The 12,394-nt window shown below is 40.7% G+C and overlaps 1 protein-coding gene across 1 annotated transcript in view; it reads left to right on the forward strand.

The window, feature by feature from the left end:
- Positions 1 to 12,394, forward strand: part of IARS1 (isoleucyl-tRNA synthetase 1) — a 95,900-nt gene that overhangs the window by 59,539 nt on the left and 23,967 nt on the right. Inside the window, exons 20-24 of the mRNA XM_054280862.1 lie at positions 3,039 to 3,186; positions 5,972 to 6,092; positions 9,778 to 9,869; positions 10,601 to 10,678; positions 11,064 to 11,185. Of these exons, the coding sequence (XP_054136837.1) occupies positions 3,039 to 3,186; positions 5,972 to 6,092; positions 9,778 to 9,869; positions 10,601 to 10,678; positions 11,064 to 11,185 (561 nt within the window). The remainder of the gene's footprint in view (positions 1 to 3,038; positions 3,187 to 5,971; positions 6,093 to 9,777; positions 9,870 to 10,600; positions 10,679 to 11,063; positions 11,186 to 12,394) is intronic.

The raw sequence follows: 12,394 nt of genomic DNA on the forward strand, positions 1-12,394 counted from the left end.
ATGCACAAAACATTTGTTTCCTGTTTGCACTATACATTTTCTAGAAAGTGCTTTGTGTTTGTGGATGTAAGAACATTATTTGCACCTAATAGTAGTGGCACCACAAGAGCAGAAGTGGAGCAGCCTAATGTGTGTGGATAAATTGTCCTGGTCAAACAGAGATTAAACACAGTTCAAGTGGTTCATTAAAATTACAGGAGCACATGAAGTGATTACGGAGTCACTTGGTGCACTGACTGCATGCATCAGGTGGTACCTTGAGGTAAAGCTACATAAAAGACATTTTAATAACTGCAGGAATGCACTACTTGGGCAGTTCTCTGGAGCCCTGTAATTCTTGTGTATACAAGAAACCCTTCAGCTCTCACACATTGTGTTTTACAGCTACACACGGAACTGATGGGCTGAATGGGAGTGGAGTGTTTGTTTGGGGAAGATGGTTGTTGCTTCTAGATAATTTAACAGAATCCATGTGAAGTTCTAATTATTTCAAGCTTTAGCATGTTTACAGTGAAGAGTTGAGTGGAATTCTTACATTTAATCAAGGTTGCTCTTTACAAATCAACAAGGTGTGGTAGCAGGGTAGCACTGAGCTGGTAGCTGCAATAATAAAAGTGAAAAGGGTTGGAGTTACTCATACTGGAGATTTTTAAATCACAGGTGATGTTTCTGTTGAAAAAAAAAAAAACAACCCTGCCTTTTTTATAAATAAACCAAAAAAAATCTCAAACACCAGAAGTTACACTTCCATTATTCATGGGTTTTTTTTGAAATTTCTAAGAAGCTAATTCATTTTTCTGCCAGTGTACTCATTCTTTAATGTCACATTTATTTATACCTACACCCACACAGAGAGTAAAAAAGCATTGCAGCCTGGGCTCATTTCTGGAAGGAGCTAAGCAATTCAGTTCTCTGCCTTTTCTGAGGTTCTTGATGTTCTCTGTTTATAGCAAAAGCTACAACTGAGGGTTTTTTTTTGGCACTGTTTCCCTGCAGAGTTACTTTAGCTTTTGCAGTACACAAATATATATGTATATTCTAACTCCAGCTTTGAAGTATTCTCAGCAGTAGCTTGATAAATAGATCAGTGGAAAATATAGATATAAGTTGGTGAAATGAATATGGAATTGAGCAAACAGCAGAAATAACAGCACAGTAAATTTAACAGCCCAACTTGAGGCTTCATGAAATTTGAATCCTGAGTGAAATCTTTTAGAAAGGCCAAACCAGTTACAATTTTAACATTGCTGAGACCTGGGCTGGTGACCTGTCCAAGCTGAGCTGTGTCAGAAGGAATTTGCTGGTCCTGGTATTTCCAGGCTTTGCTTTCCTCTGTGCTGGGTGAGGATTGCTGTTAGAGGGGAGCAGTTGGATCTTCCTCTCAACCTGGTCTTCAAATGCAGGAGCAATAATGCAACAAGCTGCTGGTTTGAGGGGTGAAGAGGAGATAATTCACTTTTTTCTCATGCATTGTCAGCAAACTCAGTGACGCTGGCTTAATCTGAGGAAGGTTTTATTTCTGCCCAGTGGGTAACTGAATGGCTGTAACTAAACTGATGGAACTCTGCTTTTCTTGTGGGCTTTGTTTCTCTGTCCATACAATAAATAAATGCATCTTTGAATTAGAGTAATTGAGGAAATTGTTCTTTTTTAACATTTACGTATTGTAAGGCAGGGTAGGGCTGCTTTATTAAAACAACAAACCCACCCCCAAAAACAAAACTACAAAACCACCAAACTGTAGCACATAAATAATTGTGGTAGAAGGAAGGTTTAAGGATAGACCTAAATTCTAGTTTCATTTAAGGACTTACTATTCATTGCCATTAATTGTTCTGTACTTCTGTAAATTTATAATTTGAATTCAGGTATGAATTTACTTGGATGATCTTTGGGGTCTGTTCCCACCCAAACCATTCTATGAATCTGTGTTAAAAAATGTAAAAAATGTTGTTGGTTTTTATTTTTTAATATTTTTAATTTTTTTTTTAAATCCAGTACTGAAAAAGCACATTTCTGTGCTGCATTACTGTCTGTTTATTCTGGCAGCTCTATTTTTATCTATTAGTTTTAATGCAAGAATTCCTGAAGAATTCTTCCTCTCCTGAAGAATTTATGGTCTGGTATTCTTGAATGTGCTGTGTCAAACTCCATTAAGATTTTAAAGCCTCTTAAAGGAAGTGCCTGTAAAGTTATATTAGTTTAGAATCATGATTTTAAAACTTTAAAAATGTGAGAAAATGGGTTAATAAATTTGGATTGAAAAATGCCATAATCTTTAAAACGAAAAAATGTTTGGTTTGGTTTTCATATTTGGAAAATTAAATGAAGTGTGTCTAAATCAAGTTTGGATTCAAGTTTTTCTGACACCTGAGTAAGGCCTCGTTTCTATTTCAACTTGATAGATTCCAGTTTATTTCTGGAGACGGAATGTTTATTTGGGGAAGAAGGTGGGTTTTATTTTTTTTTTTTAACTGAGAGGCAGCAAAGAAGCTGAGGGACATTTCTGTCCCTTGTATCAGTAGTTGGTGTCACCTGGATCCTCTGCTTTGCTCTCTCAGAGCTGCCTTTGGATACAAGATTTGTATTGCAGGAGGCACAGCCTTTGTTCCCTTCTGGGGCTGTCTTTCTTGAAAATATTGATTTCTGCTCTTTCCCTTGGGTTTGCCTGGTTTGTTTTGCTCCTTAGTTCTGCCAAAGCTTTTCATAATTGAGGAGATGAACAGGGTTGAATAGAAAGATACTAATGGTTAAGGAATTCAAAATATTACCACAACAATCCTAAAGATGAACCACACAACCTCTGCTTGTTTTACATTATGATGGCACCTGAGCATGTGTTAGCACAGAGAGTGAAAAAGAAAATTTCAATTCAAATTCTGTGTGCAGCAGAAAAACTCCTGCAGCGGTTACAAGTAAATGGTTTTATGTTCAGTTTGTTACATGCCTACAGTACAGCCATCTTTGGAGTTTTTCCTGTGAAACCCTATCAGTATTTGCAGGTTTAAGCTTTGAACTATTGTGCTCTTATTTTGCAGGTTGTACCTGATCAATTCTCCCGTGGTAAGAGCAGAGAACCTGAGGTTTAAGGAGGAGGGGGTGAGGGATATCCTGAAGGATGTGTTCCTGCCCTGGTACAACGCCTATCGCTTCCTGGTGCAGAACGTGCAGGTCCTGCAGCACAAGGTACAGGGCAGGGCAGGGGACTCTGGGAATCACCATGGCAGGGAAATTCCTGGGCTCTGCTCCTTCAGGGTCCAGGGAATCACCATGGCAGGGAAATTCACACTGGGAGGGAGATCTGGGCTCTGCTCCTTCAGGGCTCAGGGAATCACCATGGCAGGGAAATTCACATTGGGAGGGAGTTCTGGGCTCTGGAGGTCATCTCGTCTTTACTCCTTGGTCTGAGTTAGATCAAACTGTTTATTATACTTGCTCCTAATCTGTTATTTGCTCTTTGTACCACGCTTTATAAAGTTGTAACCACCTGCATCTTTGTGTTCTTGACCAAGCTTATTAAATAGGAAGGGGGAAAGGAAAGTGAGGGATTGCTAAGACATGACAGCTCTCATTTCTCAGATCAGAGTGCTGTTGAGTCCCTTTTATTTCACATCTGTGGGATGCTGCTGCTGCATTCAGACTTGTGAAATTGGAGTTCCAGACCTGGTGTTTGTGGGGCCAGGACACACTGAGCAATTACCTGCTGCTCCTCACCCCTGGGAACACCAGTTAAAGCCACGTGTGCTTCAGGGGATCCTCCTGAGATGTCCCTGCTGAACATGGGTGGGTTTTCTTGGTGGTGTTTCCAGAGCAGCTGGAGGCAGCAGTTCCCACTGATCCTACCTTTGTGCTGCTGTTTTTTCCTTGCTGTTCCCTGTGTGGTGTGGCCAGCACAGCTCCTGTCCAGGAGGATCTGTCCAGCAGGATCTGTCACTTGGGCTGCAGGTTCCTCTGCACTGAGAGCTGTGCTCAGCACCACACACACTGAGCAGAACTGCAAATCAGTCAGCAAAGTTATTTGCAGTAGTGGCTGCTGTGACAGTTTCTTGAGCTAACTCATTTACAGGAACTTTAATTATGAATCTGCATTAAAATGCTTAACTTGGGAATACTCAGTCCTGAATACATTAGCCACAGCAAGGAGATTGTCTTCTGTAACATGACAGTAATTTTTTTAAAAGTTATATTTAAATGCAACTTAGAAAAAAGATTCAGAAATGGAATGGAAAGAAAGGCAAATCACAAAAGCAATAATGCTTTAGACTTGTAGATTACATTTGAAGTCTGCTAAAAATGCTGGATGAGTGACAGGAGTTTCTACACTTTGAGTGTGAAAGCAAGATTAAAATTTCTTTCTTATAGTAATTTTTCATTAAAATTGAAGATTTGATGTGTATTTTGTACAGTTTCTATTGAAATCAATTTTAATCTTTTAACTGAAATTAATGACAGCAGGTTTAGTGCAGACTTCTATGGGAGAGTGGGAACTGAATGAAGAGTCCAAACCTTGCACTTGCAGTGGCAGCCTGGGCACTGTGGAGCTGCCATTTGAATCAATAAAGGCAGCTCAATTCAGAAATCAGTACAGTAAACAGCTGATTTAAACTATTGGGTTTATCTGTTTTAGCAACCTCTTTGGGGAGAAAGTTTGCTAACTCCAGATCCTAATGTTCAACAAGTCTTATTTTAGGATCCCTAGACAAATTTAGATGTTACCCCCAAAATACACCTGTTTATCCTGTGTGACCTTTGAATTGTCTAAAGTGACCTTTATAGCTTTTTGCTGTGATCCCATTAAATCTTGCAGTGTCAGCTCAACTGGGGATGGAAAACCCCAGTGGAAAATCCAGGTGCTTGGGGAGATAGGTTTAGTAATTCAGTATTTTCAGGATTTTCTCTTTCTAAATAGTAAAATCCTTCCTATGCACCATATTAGCCAAAAGAATGTGCTATTGGATGTGTTAATGCTTAAATTAGGTTTCATTAGGTTTAAGCAACTTCATTGTGTTCTGCTTCCTGCAAGAGTGCAAGTAAAATCCCAGTGTCCTGGATCAGGTATAATAATGATTTAATGCTTACTGTAATTCCCCCTTTAATTGTAGTTGGTTAATGACTGCTGACCTCACACTGGGATTGTTCCTCTTCTGCATTTCTTTCCTATGAATCTTCTTCTTTGTACTGTGAAAGTGGATCTGTAGGATCTGGGTTTAATAATCCAGACAGATTTTTTCATCTGGACTCTGAGGGAAGGGAAAGTCTGAAGGCTTTTAAAACCAGCTATTAAATACTGTTTGTAAATTTAACAAAAAACCAAAAAAAAACAAAACAAAACCTGTTTCCAACCTGTTGTAAGAATGTGGGAAGGAGTCAGACATGGTCTTGCTTGCAAGGGCCTGCAGAACTAGCAAAGTGATGCCATTTCTCAGATGTCTGCAAACATCAGTGCTCTGGAAAGCAGCAGAAGTGCACTGTGTGCATGTTGGATGCTATAAATTCCACCTGTTTTTTCAGGTTGTTTCATTCATCTGTGTTTCAGTGTGTTGAGATTGTCCCATGCTCTTAAAAAAGTCATGGTCTTGTTTCTAGGCCTGCTTTCCCAACAGAATCCATCTGCACAGTGAATTCCTTAGAAATGCCTCAGACCCTCCTGGATGAAGGAGCTGTGTAAATTCCAGGATCCTGGCCTGTGTCTGGAGCCTGGGAAAGGATTGGTGTTGCTTTTTATCTGCTTTAACAGCCCAAATCACCAACCTCCTTTGCAGTTAAAGGTGCTGGAGAGGCAGCAGTGAGACACAGGTTTTGCACAGCTCCTTCACTTACATAGCTGTGTCTGGAATTTAATGTTTGCTGCTGGGAAACCAGTGGAACCCAGGGAAGATGCCAAAATAGTGCTAGCTGGCAGGTAATTGGATACAGAGGTTTGATTGTATACCCTGATGACTTGGAAATCTGCTTTGTGTTTTGATGATAGGATGAGGGAAGAGAATTCCTTTACAATGAGAACACAGTTAAGGAGAGCAATAACATCATGGATAAATGGATTCTTTCTTTCACCCAGTCCCTCATCCAGTTCTTCAAAGCTGAAATGGCAGGTATGCATTTTTGCTCAGGGGGTCTGGGGGTGTTTCGTGTTGGTTTGCAGAACTTGCCTTTCCATACAGAGATTCCCTAATTCTGTGGGAGACTTTGATAAAAGGAAGGAAATCTAACCAGCTACAATAATCCATGGAATGCTTCTTTCATGGGTGTTAAGTCAGATTTTGCTGTGCTTGTTCATGAGATTTCAAAAAGTGATGAGGCTTTTTTTGTCACAGCTAATCCTGTGAGCTCAGGGATGGAGCTTGTTGCTGTAACAACGTCTGCAGTGCTTGGAGCAATTAATAATTTTATAATAGTCACTGAAAGACAGCACTGAAAAGGAAGCCAAATAGAATTTGGAGAAGCTGTAAAAAAAGGGATAAAATGGGCAGTGCTCAAGTCAGCTGAATAAAATAATTTTGGTGGGTACATGGGCACTGGCAATAAATTTTTCCCTGGTATGGTTCCATGGAGAGGGTTTCTTTGGAATCATGCTGTGGGAGTGTGTGCAGCAGAGTGGATGGCATTAGGATAGCTGTAAAGGATACTGTGCAGGTTTTTTTCCTTTATGATGTTTTTTTCATCATCCCATACCTCTTGATGCTCACATTCCATTGAGACACTTAATTGCAAAGAGGAGATGCTGCAAGAACCCCCTCAGGTAGTTGATAAACCTGCAGATGATTTGAAGAGGTTTTGGTGCATTTGAGGGCACTGGAAGCCCAGATACTGGAAAGAAGGTGGCTTTGGCCATTGTCACTCCTGTTCATGAATAAACAAATAACTCCCTCAGTACCTGTGATCTTAAGTTGCCCCCAGAAGAATTTTTAGCAGCCTTGGGCTTGGGAAGGAAGGTGTTAAGTGGGATAACAGGCAATAAGGAAATTTGTGATTGGCACATATGAGTTCAGCAGGACACAGGACAGTCCTGCACTGCCCTCATCTCTTGTTCCCCCCCCTGACTGGTGTCATGGTCACTGTCACCAGGAGCAGAGCAGTTTATCTGGCTGTGACAGGGGAACCAGCTCATTTGGTACCTGCAGAATTCACTGAGCTCATTTAAGAACATTTTATTAAAGGAGGAAGGAATCCTCAAGCTACCCAGCCTAGCAATATGATAAAAGCTGGCTCTCATTGATGAAAATGTGGCTTCTTTTCCTGCAAGTTGTTGTCCTTGAAATTTGATGGTGGTTTGTGTTGAGCTTCAAGTGTTGCCAAACAGAAATAAGTAGAGCCTATGCAAGTTTATGTGCTGCTTGTGAAGAGGAAAATAACTCTGAGGGACAGCAGAAAATTCATTTGTGAGTTTGTGAACCTGGGATCTTGGATTAGTGAATGGTTTAATCAGAAATATTTGTAGGAAGGTGAATATGGGAGTAGAAATTTGAATTATCTGCTCTGGATTTCTGAGAGGAAGATGAAGCTGAGAAAAAGAGATGTGTCAGTGACCATCTTTATAAAATAAGATCCTTTCAAGAGGAGAAAAGAGTTTCTGCTGGAAAATGACAATGCAAAGGCTTCCAAGGCAGTAGTGTTGGTAGGAAATACTGTTGTCTTGTGTTAGATGAAGATAACATCATGTGCTCAGCAAATGAGTGGCAGTCTCATGTGGAAGGGATTAATAAACAGAATTTTTCAATTAATTTTTCTGCATAAACTCTGGATTCAGTCAGGCAGATCTTAATGAGATGAAGTGAATTTGTGTACTGTGACATGATACTCTAATCTCTTTTGCAAACCTATTTTGTTTTTTTTTTTTTTTGAAAATATTTTCTACTTTGTATCACTTCAACTAGGAAAAATGTTAGGGAGAGAAAAGGAAAGATTATAATGGTGACTGATACTATCAAATGCTCAATAAAGGAGATAAATAAAAATATAAATTCTTGTAGCTGGAGGTCATGGGGTGTAAGAACACACAGGTTTGAACCTGTGGTGAGGAGACCCCAGTGACCAGGGAAATGCTGCAGCTGGGCTCTGCCTCTTCCATTTTATCCATGAAGTGTCTTTTAGAGTGGAGCTGAATTTTACACCCAGCTCCTGCCTCTGGAAAAATGCTTCCATTAAGTCCAACTTGTGGTAATTCTGTCCCAGTTTCTGCTGGCACTTGGAGAGGTGGCAGCGTGGGGTCGGTGTGGGATTGACTCCCCTGCAGGGGCTGAGGGGCAGGGAAGGGGCTCAGCCTGTGCCCCCTCCAGCTCTGGGTGCTTGGGAGAGCCTGGAGAAACTCCAGGGAGGGGGAAGAGCTCTGCTGGTCCTGCCTGGGAGGGCTTTGCCTCCCAGGAGTGTGTGCAGCTGGAGGAGAGGAGACTCAGCCCCATTCCCGGCATTCCTGGAAAATGGCACAAGTTACATTGTGTTGAAACTTGATGTGTTTCAGGGGTGTTAAAATTCTATATTAAAAATTAATAAGCTTTATTAAGCTTTTATTTTCTACTAAAGTGCCCAATACAAACACTTATTTTAGTAAAGCATCTTTTCTCCTGATGACTGAAATGAAAAGAAGTGTGTGGTGTCTCCCATGTACATCCATGGCTTTTTCCTGACTCACACAAAAGCAGATTTCACAATTTGGTCACAGCTGTTGAGAACAGAAATGCATTTTTCCAGGCTAATGCTGTATTTGTTGTTAAAGATACACTGTCCCTGAAGGGTGGGATTTTTGATTATTTAAAATTTTGATTATAACAGTCCTCCTAACTAAATAATGCATAGTTAGGGGAAAGGTTGGGATTTTTTAGAAATACAGATTCCCCCATTAATAGTGTCTTCCCCACCATGGTGTGAATCTTCTGGGCATTTCCTTTTTAGGTTTAAATCCCTATTATTTGCCTTTAAAAACACTTCTGCTCTACAAAACACAGTGAAAAGTGTGCTGGAGCTTTTAAAGCCAAGATCCATTTTACTCAGTGGCTGCTTGATTAATGAAACTGCCTCAGAATGGAGCTCAAGAAGCTCTTGGCTTTCAGGGAAGTTAAATACAAGGTTTTGCTTAGAAAATTGAGTCCTGTGTAAGGTCTGTCTCCCTTATCCCCCAGTTTTCTCAGGAACAGCTGAAATTTGTTTCCCTATTGCATAGTGATGTTGGGATGACCTTGGTGCTGGCAGATTTCCATGATTTCATTTACACAGAACTTGAAAATACAGCTCTGTTTATCTCTTACCTCATCAGCCTTGCTGCTACTTCACATTTTAGCTTACCCTGTTACTTAAATAATAGTGAAAAGCTGTAATTAATTCAGGGAGACTTGGTTGAAGTAGGTGTCTCATTTTAAATCTGCTGAGCAAAAGGAGGAAGCGTTGGCAGTAATTAAGAAAATTTTATTTTCTGGTTCTTCAGTAATTTCTGTTCAACTTGCAGTGCCTTGGCTGTGTTTGCAGCATGTGCAAAGGGAGGATTTGCCCAATCCCCTGCCATTAATAGTCTCTCATCCACTATCCTCTTTACCAGTCAGATAAAAGCATAAGGCTCCCATAATGTCTCTTTGTGTGGGATTAGGGAAGCAGTTTGGGAGGGGGGAAAGTGTTTCTCTTGAGCATGAGAACAGTGCTGTGCATATTCAAAATACAGCTGTAAAATGATCAATATTTAGTCACTTTTTGGAGCTTTCTGCTGTGTTTAACCCCAGGACTGTAGAGGATGATGTGGTTACTAGGTGAGGAGCTTATTTGACCTGCAGGACCCGTTTTCCCTTGCAGCTTACAGGCTGTACACGGTGGTGCCCCGGCTGGTGAAGTTTGTGGATGTTCTGACCAACTGGTACGTCAGAATGAACCGCAGGAGGCTCAAGGTAGGGATCAGTGCTGCTCTCCTGCCCTGCTGCAGAGTCCTGGCAGCCCCTGGCAATGGCTTTCATGGCAGCTCACACAAGATCTTGGCTTGAAATGCTGTCACTTTGTGCCTGAGAGTGGCACCAAAATTAACTGTTCTCTTTCCTCTGTGCTTTGTGGGAAAAACCACCAAAATGCCCAATAATTGTGTTGGACTTGTGTGATTATGTTCACAGGGCTCCCAGGATGAGGGAAGAGATGAGGATCTGACTCCATGTTTCAGAAGGCTGATTTATTATCTTATGATATATATTATATTAAAAGAAAATGATATATTAAAACTATACTAAAAGAATAGAGAAAGGATTTCATCAGAAGGCCAGCTAGGAATGGAATGATAATAAAATCTTGTGACTGACCAGAGAGCCTGAGACAACTGGACTGTGATTGGCCATGAATTAAAAACAACGGCATGAGACCAATCACAGATGCACCTGTTGCATTCCACAGCAGCAGATAACCATTGTTTACATTTTGTTTCTGAGTCTTCTCAGCTTCTTAGGAGAAAAAATTCTGGCAAAGGGATTTTTCATAAAGTATGTCTGTGACAGACTTGCTCAGTGGAATCAACCAAAGTTAATACAGTTTGTAAAACAAGTGTATTGTAGTAAGATAGGAAACTTTAGAAGCCTATTGAAGTGCATTTCCTGATCCTAAAATGTCTATTTTTCTTGGTGAATTCTTCATTTAGGGTGAGAATGGGACTGAGGACTGCATTATGGCCTTGGAAACTTTGTTTAGTGTCTTATTCTCCATGTGCAGACTCATGGTAAGGGAATCACACCCCACCCTCAATAACACTTTAAAGCAGTTAATACAAAAGCATCTTTGTAGCACAGTTCATTTTCCATCTTACTCTTCTCTTTGCTTCTCTGCCCCATGGTAGTAAAAAGAAGACCTGTATCACCTTATTGATAAGGACACATTATGATTTCTTCCCTGATGCCCAAAAATAACATTTAAATACCAGGCAGGAGGTAAATAAGTAGTCTGAATTCCATTGTTTATTTCAGTCTGCATTTTGAGTAACATCCTAGTTGCAGACACTGTGCAAGCATTGTTTTTGCTGAACTGCCCTTATGTAATTCATGGTATGACTGATTCATAATGTCCAAGCAATAAAGGAAAGCTGGTGATTGAATGCAACATTACAGGCACCATATACTCCATTTATCACTGAGCTGATGTACCAGAATCTGAAAACCCTCATTGATCCAGCCTCGGTCCAGGAGAAGAACACTGAGAGCATTCACTACCTCATGCTCCCCCAAGTCAGGTAAGAGGCAGCTCCTAGGTGGCAAAATTGGGATTTGGTTGTTTGTTGGGGTATTTTTGTTCATTTTTGGGATTTGTGGGTTTGTTGTTGGCTGTTTTTTTTTTTAAATTTTGATTTCACAGAACAGTGCTCCCTCATTTTTGTGTTTAAAACTGCATAACAAGAAACCCAACTACTTTAATAATGTAAATATTCCTTTTTCTCTGAAAAAACTTTAGGATGCTAGTGAACATGTTCTTTTCTATGAGCACAGAATGTTTATATTTTGTTTAGGATCTGATCAATTTTAATCTCTTTGCTGTAGGTGAACATTTTTCTTGCAGTTCTCTTCACACTCCACCCTCAATTTTAGCTGAGAATTTTCCCTCCATATTTAGGCAGTAGATTTGTGTTAGCTTAAAGGACTGGAGATGGGAAGGAAAGCAATTAGGAGGAATGCGTGTTCCCAATTCATAATATTTTCTTATGGTGGGCAGATATATCCTTTTTAACTCCTCAGACTGTGTGTTGGCTCAAAGCTGTAGTGCCTCACTGTGAAAGGCCCTGAAGGATCAGAGAGATCACTGCTATTGCAGTGGATTTAGTTCCTGCAGCACTGTCTGCTCTGGGTGTCTGAAAATAAGAAAAAAACCTTCCCTTCAGCATTGCAGCTCAGTGTGAAAACCCTCAAGGACAGGGGACCTGACCTTGATACTTGGCAGTTTAAAAATTTAAGCCTTCTCTAATGGTGAGTCTTTTTATGGCTGCTGCATGCTTTGAGCAGGGTGGATGGTCCTTGTGAGAGCTTTAATAGTGAGAGTTACTGCAACAGGGAGCTGGAGATTGGCATCAGGATGGTGCTGATTTTCTGTTCCCTGGGCAAGTGCTGTGAAGAATATGTAATCAAGGAATGCCACCCTCATCAGGGAGCTGCCAGGATTGGTTTGGGCTCCTGTGGAAGGGAGTCAGGGAAGGATGGGGAGCTGTTTGCAGGGACTGGGTGTAGCACGAGCATTTCAAAGTGGCTTAGTCACTCTTCACTGCAGTTAGTGCTGACTTGCTGCTGCAGTGTGCAAATGTGGGATGTGTTTGAGGCTTGCACCACTTTTCTCTGTATTGCATTTTGTTTGGGTTTCTGTCTGTTACTAGTTTGTGGAATTTATTTGATCCCCTGTGTATCAGTTTGAAAAAGCCTTTTCAAATCCAGAGTATTGTTGGAGTTTCACCTGG

Source organism: Melozone crissalis, unplaced genomic scaffold (assembly GCF_028551555.1).
Source record: "Melozone crissalis strain CALT ecotype California unplaced genomic scaffold, PUWL_Pcris_2 ptg000029l_1, whole genome shotgun sequence".
Taxonomy (NCBI): Eukaryota; Metazoa; Chordata; class Aves; order Passeriformes; family Passerellidae; genus Melozone; species Melozone crissalis.